At 46.5% G+C, this 14,459-nt stretch overlaps 1 protein-coding gene across 5 annotated transcripts in view; it reads left to right on the top strand.

Annotated features, from left to right (window-relative positions):
• Window positions 1-14,459, top strand: part of MAST2 (microtubule associated serine/threonine kinase 2) — a 177,284-nt gene that overhangs the window by 74,627 nt on the left and 88,198 nt on the right. For all 5 annotated transcript variants that reach the window (XM_083157441.1, XM_083157439.1, XM_083157438.1 and 2 more), the window contains exon 4: window positions 5,216-5,247. In XM_083157441.1, the coding sequence (XP_083013567.1) occupies window positions 5,216-5,247 (32 nt within the window). The remainder of the gene's footprint in view (window positions 1-5,215; window positions 5,248-14,459) is intronic.

The following is a 14,459-nucleotide window of genomic DNA, read 5'->3' as shown; positions in this document are numbered from 1 at the left end:
TTTGTTTGCCACTTCAGATATTGCACCATCTGCTGTAACAAGACAGAGAATGAATAAGTACTGTGCCCTAAGGCTTGTGATATTACAGATGGCTCCATATTTCTGCCAGCAGTCTGGACCTGTTTCCTATAGCCCCAAGTGCAGAATCATCCACCCTGCGGGCTCTGTGTGCTTGAAAGCTGCAATCTAGGAGTGAAATGTGAAATAAAGTTCATATTTACTACTGTGTAGACGGGAAGATATTGGGAATAAACCTATCAGGTGGAGAGAGTGCTGTCTGAGAGATTACACTACAAAAGCCGGCATTTCATGGGTGAGAACGCCTTCTGTCCGTTCTCTAGTATAAGCTAGTATGTCTAAAACAGGTGTTCTCAAACTAAGGGGTAGATTTATTAAGCTTGGTTAAGTGATAAACTGTATGGTTTTTATCACCGTCCAATCAGCTCCTAGTTCAACTTTAGTTCTACCAGCTATACCCCTATTTATACTGTATTTTTCAACACACCCTATACCAGTGGTTCCCAAACTGTGTGCCGTGGCTCCCAGGGGTGCCTCAAGACACTTGCAGGGGTGCCTTGGGTTGGTGATCCAGGACCAATAAAAATTATTTATGGTCAATGTAAAAGGCAAAAACATTGCTGGTGGGTTGTCAGTAACAAAATATGTGTACAAACAGAAGCTAATCCTGTCCCTCATTCATAATTAAACCTTTGTACTGTACATATACAACCATTTTTACTTTTTTTTTTTTCAAAATTTCCGAATAAAACTTTTGGCCTTGGGGTGCCGTAAAATAAATTCTGATGCTCTAGGGTGCTGTGATTTTAAAAAGTTTGGGAACCACTGCCCTATACGTTACCTTGTAATTTGTTATTTTGTTTGCTATGTACGGCGCTGCGGACACTTTGCGGCGCCTTAAAAATAAACTTACTACTACTACTCCTACCTGTGAAGTTACAAGCTTGGTTTGAAACATGACAGGTAGGAGCTGATTGGCCGGTGATAAAAACCAGACACTTTATCACTTCACCGAGCTTAATAAATCTACCCCTGAGTCTTCAGGACCACACACAGTTTACGCTTTCCAGGTCACCCGACAGGTGCACTCATTACTCATTCACACATTTTAATAGACCACAAGTGGTGCGAATTACAGGTCCCATTCTATCGACATTCACCCACCGCCAGAAGGAAGCGCATGAGACACTCACGCACCCCGTTCTGACGGAGCCCGCCGTCCTCCCCATAGCCCACCAAACCCCCCCCCCCACTCGCCCTGCCCATCTCCCTGATGTGGAGACGGGCAGGGAAGCCGCTCCTCGTCGCCGTGCTGGCGGGGACACGCAAGCGTGTGAGGCGCTCTTGCGTGTCCCCTTCAGACGGAGCTCCTGTCCGCCAGCTCAGGAGATCTGGCGATTCTAAAGGCTGGCTGACAGGCGCTCCATCTTGTATTTCACTTGTGATTCTGTGAGGAGACCTGCAAAACATGCACTATGGGGGGTCCAGAGGACCGACTTTGAGAACCTGTGGTCTAAAACAACATTAACACAAAAGGTTACCATGCATAACAGATAAACTAGAAGAAAACAAAACAACAGAACACAAATTGTAACCTAAAACATAACAGAAAACATAACATAGAAGAAAACAAAACAACATAACCGGAAACATAAACTCCTGGGTGCTCCAGTTTTCTCCATCACTTCAGAAAGGGGTGTTGTAGGAGAGGAAGACTTCAGATGTGGGTTTGTAGCCTGATGGTAATGGTCCGGGTGATCTGATTAATTATTGTGTACATATCCCTGCTTATTCTATTGTGTGGCTAACGTCTTACTAGAAGACCAATGTATGAGTCTTTCATTACCATTGTAGTGTTGCGATGCTCTGCAGCTGATATTCCGGATTATAAGTGAATCCTCTTTGCTGTCTCTTTCCTGGCCATTAGACTGTATGGAATTACTGCCGGCTATAACTCGCCCTTATCTCCCGATCTCTGTACCTTGTCCTGTCACTGAGATTTAATTTCCTGTCAGTAAATTAGCTTTACTGATGGTCTGAGAGACTGAACAGAGCATATTAGAGTTATGTGTGTCAGGAAGGCAGATTGCTGCAGTAATGCCATTAGCTCAGTGTTGTCTCCTTCATGTCAGGGTCAATTTAGAAGCCTGTCCTGTAGTGTTACTGGATGTGGTATAACAATGGTATAGGCTCCCCCTTCCTCTTGCCCAGGTTATGTCAACATGTATTGGGTCGACCACTGAATATCCGCATGGCTTAGGTCGACACATGGAATAGGTCGACATGGGTTTTTCACTTTTTTTTTGTCCACAATGTCGACATGGATACCATCAAAGAGAACCCCGCCCCCTCGCCTGGCTTGCTGCTCTTTCCATGCTTCGGGCACGGTGCCTCGCTACGGTCGGCACACTATTTTATTCTCCCTCCACGCCCTAGTGGATGGTAAAATACCGCCTGTCGGCTCAAAATAAAAGCATGAAACACTTGTGTCGTCCTTTTGACTGTCGACCATACCATTGTCGACCTAAACCTTGTATCGACATTCCAGCCCTGCTGACCTTAGCGATGTCGACCTATTTTATGTGTCGACCTAAGCCGTGTTGGCCGTCAGTGGTCGACGCATACATGTCCGCGTCATGACTGTATCCCATTATAAACACTGTACTTAGAAGCCTTTCTTATTCTATGGATACCATATGACCATATCAGGTGGTAGGACTAGGTGTTTACCCCAATGCTGGCGTCGCTTCTCTAGTGCTCATCCTCGCACCCTGCATCTTTTCCCTGCCTGGGGTGTCGCACTCTGCTCTGCTGCTTCGAACACAGGTCTGATCTGCTGCGCTTAAATACAGACCACACTGTGCTAGAAGCACCAAAGCAGAGTGTGACTCCCAAAGGCTGGGAAGAGGAACTGCACAAGTTTTTGAAAACGCACTTTTAATTGTTTATGCCGACTTGGTTCATACGTTACTATCCACGTGGGTGTATAGTGAGAATAGAAACGTGCGCGGGGCACCGTGCCCAAAGCAGGGCTGGTGGATGCGGCGCACTTTTATAAAGTGTCCATGTCGACATATGTTGACAGGCAACAAATACTTTAAAATCTTGTGTCGGCCTTTTGAGCATCGACCATGTCGAACTTAAGTTTGGATCGACCTACTGTCAATGCGGACGTATGGTACGTTGACCAATTTCAGGTGTCGACCTAGTGTCTGTCAACCTAGACATTGACGACCCCCCTATACCATAACCGTGGACAAGCCATGCTGCAAAGCAATGGGTGGAAACAGACTTATTTGGTTTCCTATGCAGAGTGAATACAGGCTGCTTTTGCATGTAGCCCACAAATGCTGGACTGCTTTATATTTACATTGCAGTTTAGATTGAACTCTCTTCTCCTCAATTTAAATCACTGATCATTGTTAAATCTGCCCCTGGTCTGCAGTGCAGCCAGGTGCAATGGGACTTGCTATTTTTCATATTCTGCTCACATTGATCAGTAATAGCAGACCAAGGTCTATCCCTGACACCCTCGGATAGGCCGGAGGTGTGATGCTGTCACCAGTGCAGAATGGTTTCCCGGTGTGTCCTTAGAGAAGCCAGACCATCACCGTCCCAGTGTCATGTGACATAAAGGGATTAGTGAAGGGATCAGAGAGACGTCTCTGATCCGTCATCCGTGTGGACTGTTCATTAGCAGTAGTGATACCCCCGTCACCCATTCACTTCCAGTCCTGTGCAATGTTGTTAAACGTACACCCCTATTTATGGGATTATATGGCTGACCCCAACTCCATGTGCCGTTTAAAGTCAGCGATAAAGTTAATCTGGGGATTTAATAAGCGTTTATTGCCTGAGTCGGTCACTGCGATGGACTCCTGTAGGTAAGATGGGCTTTGTGCCCCATTACATTCATATTGAGGCGTTAACGCACCATCCCCTTGTTTCCCCTTGTAAGCTTCAATCCCCAAACTGTAATAACTTCTGTGCCCGTAGCCTATTTCCAGTGCTTTGTATGTTACACGTATGTAGCTGGCTGACACACCAGGAGCTTGTTATCGTCCTTTAATGGCAGGTGCAGTCATATGAAGCTTATTTTCTCTGGAAGAGTTACAATGATAGCACACCGATGTGTGTGTGTGTGTGGGGGGGGGGGGGGGGGGGGATACTGCTGTAATTGCTGTCCTGTTGATATACAGGGTTGAACATCATCCCTGTAGATGCTGCAGTGTAAAAAATGAAGACGTGTCCATGTATGAAATGATGCCATGTTATTTAGTATTCTGTTTCTGAGCTGCTTCTGCAATGGTCACCTGGTGCCTCAACCTCCAACAGTGCATGTTTTCCATGTCTCCACACAGAATCACAAGTGAAATAATTAGCTCCACCTTAGTGCACCCAGGTACAAGGATTTTTCTGTATGCACCAGAGAGGTTACATCATCAATGCTGTACAGGATAACCTAGAACCCTAGAATTTGATGGCAGATAAGAACCACTTGGCCCATCTAGTCTGCCCTAAACACAATGGATACTGAGAACAGATGACATTGACATAATGTGTGTGTGTGTGTGTAGCGATGTTACTGTTATGGTGGACAGTGGTTAGGTGGTTATCGTGGCTATTTGAGCCTGGACAAATATTTGGCAGGTCTGGTGGTCTCTAGGTGACGCAGTTGGGCTGCAACAGTAGAAATGCAATTGTTTTGTAGCCCTGTTGATGTGACTGTTCTGGTGTCATGCTGTTAATGTGGTAGTGGGTTATATCTATTGTGTCGTTCTACTAGTAATGTGGTTGTGGTGTGATGCCGATATTGACCTTGATATAGCATCCCAGTGCTTTATTTTCTTCTGTTTTATTACAGTGTTAAAACAAGAATGCAGCCTCTGTTGTGTACACGAGTTACATTTGTCGCCTAGGCACCATTCATAATAAATAACTGCAGTCGATTTGTTCTGATAGGAAAGTGCTTTTTCTTTGTTGCTCAACCCTGATGTAATGTGAAAGTGTTGCTGTGTTTTGTAGTGATGGCGCCATCTAGTGTTCTTTTGGAGAAATTAAGTAACTGTTCTGCTTAATCTTGCAGCTTGTGTGGATAATTGCTAGCTACTGTATATGTCCAGGTTCTGGTGTAAGCTTGCTCTCCCTGGTGTGTGGCATGGAAATACTGATGATATTTTCTCTCTCTCTCTTCCAGAAAGAATTAAGTCTCCCCAGAAGAGGAAGTTTGTAAGTAATATGTTATAATTGATTATTTCCATGTGTAACAGCGACATGAAATCAGAGCCGCATGTGCTAAGTGCCCTATGGCATAATAATTATCCACATTATTTTATTAAATGCCTAGAACTCTGTTTTCCATATTGGATGGATCACATCCAGGTGTCTCTTGTCTATGTAGTGCTTGCAGCTAATCCTACAATGGGAAAAGCTTTTGTACTTCAGTACAGGATTTTTGTTTTAGGGTAAACCCGTCTATGTACAGAGGCTACGTAGAGGGTTATCCAATTGGCGCTGATGCATTTACGCTGTTAAAAATGGGCCGATACTGAGGTTTACAGTCATTATCACGCTATCCAATTAGAGGCCGTGTTTACCGACCGAAAAAGAAACCTGCGATCACACAAAAACGCAATGGAGTAGGTGTAAGTCACCGATCCTTACACCATCGGAGATAACGCTTCTCATGTCTGAAGCACAGTCTCTGATGGGCTAATTGAATAGCCCTCGGGGAAGCGGTTACTGAGTCAGCGACCGCGAGTTATTGGGTAACGGCCATTGCCTCCGTGCACTGCGGGACGCCTGGTGTGTGAGTGTGTTGCGGTGTAGCATAGCCACTTTTTCTGTAAATGAGTGTCTTATTCGCATCACAGACCGAACAAAACACTATTTAATCTGTAGCAGAGAGCGCACAGGAATCCATATTAAATATGTACAAAGTCGCAAATGAAGCAAAACTGAACTGGTCGCTGCATCGTAGCACTTTGTATACTCATATATTCATATATACTTATATTCAGACTGTTCCGCTCACAGATATACAAGTGTCAAATGAATCCATCTCATGACGCTGCATCGCATTAGAATTAAGATGAACATTCAAGTGAAAACGTCGCTCGGCTGTATTGTATGAGAGCATGTGATTTTTTTTCTTGCTCCTTTCCAGACGTATTGGGTTACAGTTATGTTGTATGAAGCGGTGATTTCTTATGTGTCATTTCCATTTGTGCTACTGCTGCGGGGAAAAAAAATATTCTGATTGGTTTTATACAGCGGTAAACAATGGGCCTGTGGCGGCTTGTCTTTCTGTACGTTTTACATGGTAAAAGAAACTTTAACATATATTAATAACACTGTGAAGACACGGTGGTATTTTCCCTTGTGTATAGAACAGGTCTTACATTATTTTATTGTGTGTGAGTAAAGAACAGCGAAATCCAAATGGGTCTCTACACTGTGTGGGGCACACGTCTATGCATTTGTCGCGATAGGCCCGGCACAAGAATGCACAGATTTGTCACCTGTACATTCTGGGGCACAGCGCTTCCGCCTCCAAATGGACTGGTTATGATGTGGGATGCAGGTCTGAGACTCGCATCCAGCTGACTGAAATACCCAATTACCTAGACTCCACAATGACAACAAGCAGTAAATATTCCGCGCTCTGTGGGATTTAGGACACCTGCAGGTCACATAAGGTTCTCAGAAGTAAATTAGCCAGGATTAATTGGTTTGTTTCTGGCTGGTAATACCGAACAGGTGAATTCAACTCATGTCTGATTAAAATATAAGCCTGTAATAAGATTACCGGGACTGTTCTGTCCAAGTCGGAGCAGAGGTCGTCGTCATAAAATCCCTGAGCGCAGAGTGAAGGGCGCAGCGGGGGAGATGGGCATAGCATTCAGTAATAATACCCTGGAATGCCGCATGCTTTAGAGCTAAGAGACCCCCTCGCAGTTTCACTTTGGCTTTGAGTTCGGAGGCAGAGAGTGCAGATTCGCTTACCCTGCCCAGTGGCTCTGTAACGTACGCTAAGGGGGTTATTCTGGTTGACTCGCAAGGCTACGAATGATGGCTGGCTGCCACCCCTTCACAAGGCAAATTTGCACGCAGGGCATACGAATGCATGTTACACAGTTACATCCATACGCAGCCTGCTGGGATCCACCCCCATCATTCGATGGTCGCTGACCATTGACTGATGGCGGAGACTCACGCAGAGCATCCTTACAGATGCTTGTCTGCCGAGGGGAAGTAGGTAGGCCGCCTCCCATCTGTCTGCCATGCCTCATTACCATGAGAACGCCCAGCAATCTCTTGGGAATGCCCCTGAAACACTGGACATTCCCATATGGTGATGGGGCAGCCCGCCACCCCACGCCCCTCTCCGCCACCCCACGCAAGGTAGCTTGCATGCGCCTGGGGAACAATCTGTTTACTGTGGCCACACGCAACAAGCGCAATTAAAAATCATCGGTCCCCGTGCGAATGAGGGGACCTTGTGAACTGACCTGAATAAGGTCCTTGTGAACTGACCTGAATAAGGTCCTATAGTGTTCCCTCTAGAAATTGTGCCGGGCAGGGCGCTGGGGGGCGGGCTGGGGCAGCCGACGGCACACTTGTGGGCGGTCCCGGACCGCCGACGTCACTAAAGTGGGCGGACCGGGCCGCCGACATCACTAAAGTGGGCGGGCCCGCCCGGCGGCGTCACTAAAGTGGGCGGGCCCGTCCGGCGGTGTCACTAAAGTGGGCGGGCCGGGCCGCCGGCGTCACTAAAGTGGGCGGGCCCGGCCGCGCTGAAGATCCTGTCACCACAGGGGGAAGGTGCCTTGATGCCGGGGAAGCGCCGGGCATCGCCGTCTAAGGCGGCGCTGGGCTTCCCCATGCAAGGAGTCGGGCAGGCACCAGGCTGTTTTAGCGGGGCGCTGCTAGAGGGGCAGGGCGCATTTTGCCCTTTAAAAAACGGGCAGGGCGCAGTGCCCCGCTAAAACAGCCTAGCGGGAACACTAGTCCTATGTCCCATGCAATGGGTCGTGTAATAGCAAGCGTTTGTGACCAAGGCCCTGAGCCGTGTCACATAACAATGATCAGCCACCGTTGCCTGGAAGATAGGACTCGAGGTGCTTTACAAAAGTAACACTCACAGGGGGAATGTCGGTGAAGTGCAGCAAATGTGGACTGAATATGTACCTATTATTCTGCATGATTAAATAGGATCATTATCCCTTTAGCGCTCAATAATGGGTACACGGATTAATTAGTGGCAGAAACTCCTCACCCTAAATCCTAATCAGAAGGTGGCTACAATAATGGCAAATTCATATACAGAAAGAGACCGGTTGGCGCCCATCTCAATATGGAAATGTAAAAATATCTCAGACAATTGAGTACGAAACTCTGATTATATTCAGTGCGCTATTGTGTATTTGCAGGGGCAAATGCAGGATATTTCTAGGGAGGGTTTATCAAAAATAATTACTAAGCCACGCCCCTCATAGAAAATTCTGCAATTTTGGGATTTGTCAGGAGGGGGTGGGGCTAAAATGTCACAATACGAAAGGATTCTTGTCCTATTGGCCCTACCCTCTCCCCAGTGACCCATGAATCAAGGCAGATTGCCAGGAGAGGGGCGGAGCTGTGTTTTCAGTCTTCGGTCAGGGAGGTTTCTGGGTAATCAGAATCCTCCCCCCCATGTGTGCGCTATTGATCTGTTTAGGATCTCCTCACAGATCCTAGATGTTTAGTGCCCCGTTTTGTACAATGTAGTTACGGCTACTTGAGAAGACTATCTTTAGGTGTGTGGCCGCTCTGGAGTCTCGTCTCGCTGTTTAGTTGTAGAAATGTATACAAATATTTTTAATCTATTAGTTGTATATTTTAGTTATTAGTGTCTTTGGAGATTCTGTGTAAAACTTGGAAAGTGGTATAGTATTTGGGTAAGAGAGGTCTATAGTATTACAGAGATGCAGAGCCAATAATATGTTCATTAAGCCTTTGGTTAGCCATTTGCTCTGGTGTATGTTGTCTACAATAATGCCAACATACTTGCAATGTCAACATTGACACTGATGGAATGTCCACATGACTAGAATGTCTAAAAAGCTCCCCCTCTATCCATCGCCCTAGTTCCTAACCCTTATCTGCTCTCCAGTAGCCTACCCTTAACCCCCTATCCATCCACATAATTCCTAACCATAACCTCTATACATCGCCCTAGTTCCTAACCCTTACCTGCTCTCCAGTAGCCTACCCTTAACCCCCTATCCGTCCACATAATTCCTAACCATAACCTCTATACACCCCCCTAGTTCCTAACCCTTACCTGCTCTCCCGTAGCCTAACCTTAACCCCCTATCCGTCCACATAATTCATAACCATAACCTCTATCCACCCCCTAGTTCCTAACCCTTACCTGCTCTCCAGTAGCCTACCCTTAACCCCCTATCCGTCCACATAATTCCTAACCATAACCTCTATCCACCCCCTAGTTCCTAACCCTTACCTGCTCTCCAGTAGCCTACCCTTAACCCCCTATCCGTCCACATAATTCCTAACCATAACCTCTATACACCCCCCTAGTTCCTAACCCTTACCTGCTCTCCAGTAGCCTAAACTTAACCCCCTGTCCGTAGACCGAATTCCTAAACAAAACCTTTATCCACCCCTAGTTCCTAACCCTTACCTGCTCTCCAGTAGCCTAACCTTAACCCCCTTCTGTACACCTAATTCCTCGCCTTAACCTCTATCCACCCCCTAGTTCCTAGCTCGTACCTGCTCTCCCGTAGCCTAACCTTAACCCCCTATCTGTCCACATAATTCCTAACCATAACCTCTATCCACCTGTTCCTAAACCTTACCTGCTCTCCAGTAGCCTAAACTTAACCCCCTGTCCGTCCACCTAATTCCTAACCATAACCTCTATCCACCCCTAGTTCCTAACCCTTACCTGCTCTCCACTAGCCTAACCTTAAACCTCCTATCCCTCCACCTATATCCTAACCATAACCTCTATCCACCCCCTAGTTCCTAACTCGTACCTGCTCTCCCTAAGCCTATCCTTAACCCCTTTCTGTACACCTAATTCCTAGCCTTAATCTCTATCCACCCCTAGTTCCTAACCCTTACCTGCTCTCCAGTAGCCTAACCTTAACCCCAGAGGCGTAACTAGACATTCATAGGCCCCGTAGCAAAAGTTTGTATGGGCCCCCTATTTAGCAACTGTTGGAAATAAATGAATATAGCACATATACCTTAGACTGTAAAGATGGGCCCCCTTCAGCTCTGGGCCCCATAGCAGTTGCACCCCTTGCACCAATGGTAGTTACGCCTTTGCTTAACCCCCTTCTGTACACCTAATTCCTAGCCTTAATCTCTATCCACCCCTAGTTCCTAACCCTTACCTGCTCTCCAGTAGCCTAACCTTAACCCCCTTCTGTACACCTAATTCCTAGCCTTAACCTCTATCCACCCCTAGTTTCTAACCCTTACCTGCTCTCCAGTAGATTAACCCTCTGTTGCCGGATTGTGCAAAAACGTCAGCATTTCTTATGTCAACAATTTAACAATGTTCATAACGATCAACATTGTAAATGTCCACATTTTTACTAGATCCAGCCTTAGGATATTCTTAAATGTTGTAGTTTCCAGAAGTCCTAAATAAGGAAGGCGACATTTAAGTATTAAATTGCTGTTTAATTCTAAATACTCCAAAGATGTACTCAGCAGCCAGATTGCTGCGAGTGAGTGTAAATCCAATTTCGGAAGTCTTCATGATCAAGATTGTTCCCGAATGTGACAGCACGGACTCACATGCCAGGTTTATGAACTAATCCTAATTGGTTTAATGGTAGAGGGGACCTCCTGCCAATGAGTGCTTGTGCTTAATACCTTCAATTGGGATATATTTTTTAAAATGAATAAACCTTGCTTTGTGTCCCGCGGCTACCAGATTAGCGATGATATGTCATTTGCCTGTCCTAACTGTTGCCCGGTGTGGCCAAGCTTTCTCTCTGGTCATTACGATAGCAGAGCTGACCCATAGTGCATGGTCAGTGGGGATTAGACATCACAATTAAGGAGGCGCTGTAGTAGTAGACTTACCCAGAAGTCCGCGGTTCCAGGTGCTGGTGTAGGAACCTGGATGTAGCCGCAACTAAACATATTACAGCGCAGTAGGAGGGTTGCCAACCCTTTCGGAATGGCCGGGAAGATACTGAAAATCTGCTCCCCCTCCCGCCCACCCGGAAAGGTGGGGAACCCTCCCGGATTCCGGTGGTCCCCTTCCGCCCCTCATGTACCTGGTGGCAGAAGCTTTAAATTGCCGCGATTTGCGGCTTTTCGTCTGAAGGGGACAGGGCTAAATATGCAAATCGCACATATTTAGCCCCGCCCCCTCATCGGTGACCCGCATATTGCGGTATTTGCAGTACTGGGGGCAGGGACTGATGATCAGAGCCGGCCCTAGCCTAAATGATGCCCTAGGCAAGATTTTGGCTGGTGCGCCCTCGCACTGCCACTAGTTCCGCCTCTGACCCTGCTCCCCTTTCCCAGCACCATCAACCCTCATCATAGCAGTCATCATTTACCTACCCACAATATTTTAAATAGAAACAGCGCACACATTCGATGCGCGGCCCAAACAGGAGTGTGTTCTTGCTGGGAAGGGGCATGACCACCCAATAGTACCCCCAAATTCAAATTCTGCCACACAGTAGTGCCACTTTATTCACATTATATCATGCGATGGTGTCCCTTATTCACGTTACATCACACAGTAGTACCACTTTACCTTATGTACATTACTCCTTACATTATTCACATTATACCCTTAGAAAAAAAATCCTGAGAAAATATTGTATTTTAAGCACCTCCATGGCCACACTGCAACCCAGCACAAAGCAGTGTGTGCTGGGCAGAGGAGAAGAGCTGCAGCTGCTGCTGTCACTTAAGGAGAGGGGGCCCGGGCCCCCACTGGGCCCTTACATCAGACTTTGGCCTGGGTAATTTGTACCCTGTACCCCTTTCTCTCGGCACCCCTGATAATACCACTCAGTAATGCCCCTTACACACATTATTAATGTCCTTATAAACATAATGCCCCTTACACATTATGCCAACCTATATTAATGCCCTTCATACACATAATGACACACATAATGACCCTTACACATATGTTGCACATTATTAATGCACTTATACACATGACACACATAATGCCCATTACACATATGTTGCACATTATTAATGCCCTTATACACATGACACACATAATGCCTGTTACACATGTCGCACATTATTAATGCCTTATACACGACACACATAATGCCCCTTACACATATGCCGAACACTATTGCACAACCAACCCACCCACAGACAGCACTCGCACAGCCGCTAACACTGTGACCTCTGCCTCTGATTGGATACAGATGTTTCCTCATACATATTACCTCAATAGGCCATGCAGCTCCTGCCCAGTTCTGCTACCGTTGGGTGCCTTTTTTGTTGAAAATTCGTCTTCTTTGCATTGTTATGACCAGCACACACAAGGAGCTTCCGATGATTAAAATTATATGTGGCATGCCCATATTCTGTGTGCGACTGTGGCTCTACCTGCATACGGAAAGCTATGTTACAGTGATTTCCATGAATACACTATTTCATATGCAGATACAGCCTCACTCACACACATAATATAGGCATGCTGCATATCATTTTAATCAGCAGAAGCTGCTGGTGTCCCTAGGCATTCCAAACACCCTAGGCATTTGCCCAGTTTGCCTATGCCTAAAGCCGGCTCTGCTGATGATGTTTCCATCAGGCCCCGCCCCCAGAAGTGATGCTGACAGTCTCCTCTCCGGGGTTCTCCCGGAGAGGAGACTGTAAAAGTCGGCAACCTTGGGATACTGATGAGAAGAAGAATCACGTGTACCCTATGGAAGGTGGCACGGGTGCCAGAGGTGCCCCCAGTTTACCTGGGCGCAGGTGATCTGCTAAGGGGGGACATTGCCCTCCTTTGCAGCACTTATGTCCCCCAGTGCAGTTGCTGGTGCCCCAGTGAAATGTTTTGGGGGGGGGGGGGGGAGGTGTGGGCAAACCTTACTGAATTTTTGGCCGTACCCTGGTTACTCTCAGCGTCCCTATCGCATGGAGGAGTAAGCCCATTTTGGTCACGGCATTATGTATGGTCTTACACCAATATGCAGGGCTTGCTTGTTACAGACAGTCATTTATGAACCTAAAGCCGCCATGCTTGTTCCAGCAGTGACTCACCCACCGGTGTCCAGCAGGTATATTAAATGATAGCTGAGGTTTGGTTGTACCATTAGCATTACTTGCAATCTATCCTTCTTTAAGCTTCTCTCGCCATGCCCATGGTGTGACCGGCATACACCTGTCTGTGGTGAGCTCCCGCATCTAAGCTATTTTTTTCCCCTAAACCCCATGTTCTCTACCCCCTTTATGTTATGCATCTCTGCCATATCTTGCATCCCTGACCCACTTTGTGTAGTGTCCAAACCACTTTTTGAGGGTGTCAGGATTGCAGGTGTTAGTGGCTGTGAACCTTATCTGGACCCAAATAATGTCCTCTACCCCTTCTATCTTATGCAATCTGTCATATGTTGCTTCCCTGACCAACAAAATTCTGAAAAAAAACCCACGGGTTTCGTAATATTTTGGTTTTTGGAATACGCGGATAAGGGAGACCCGACCTGTGTTATATTACCAGAATGTTCCACACAAGTGTCCAGTGTACTATATCGCACAAAGACTCTCCTCCCATATATTTCTGAGTGGAAATGCTGTTCAGTATTCACTTACCATTGCCAATAGTGGCTGATTGCTGTGACCAGCCACGTCTGCTTAACATCACTGATTGTACTCCGGTATCTATAGTATTCTCCTCAGCTGTGCCATTGCATGGTGCATATTAGTATCCAGTATATTTGTGAAACACAAACTATTAAAGGGGGACTTTATATATAAGCTTCCACTACTTGAAAACCTGCTGTGCTTTAGGCCGAGCCCCACTTAAAGCAGAAATGCTGCACAACATTCATACCGTATCTTCTCCTCACCAACAACGCGAGTCACACAGCTCCTTCTCATTCCCGAGATAGCTGGAAACTTTCCCTTCTGATCTATTTGGCACTCGCCAGTCCCTTTGCTCGCACAGAATGGTTGTGCACAACATATACATCATGTGGAATCAAGTAAATCACTGGGTCACTTGTTTAAGAAAGTTTTGTATCATCTGTCTGATCTCTTTCATTGGCGGATTGCCCTCCTTATTGCTGGGAACTCCCTGTGTGGGCAATAGGAGAAGGACAGAATTAAAGGTCCCCATACACTACAGCAATACGCCTGACCCTGAAGTCTGATGTGATTTCCCTTGAACTCTCCCTGGACCTTCCCAGGAGTGATTCTATCCGATTTTTTTTTTT

Source organism: Crinia signifera, chromosome 8 (assembly GCF_055691185.1).
Source record: "Crinia signifera chromosome 8, ASM5569118v1, whole genome shotgun sequence".
Lineage (NCBI taxonomy): Eukaryota > Metazoa > Chordata > Amphibia > Anura > Myobatrachidae > Crinia > Crinia signifera.
This window is presented reverse-complemented; position numbering and strand designations above follow the sequence as displayed.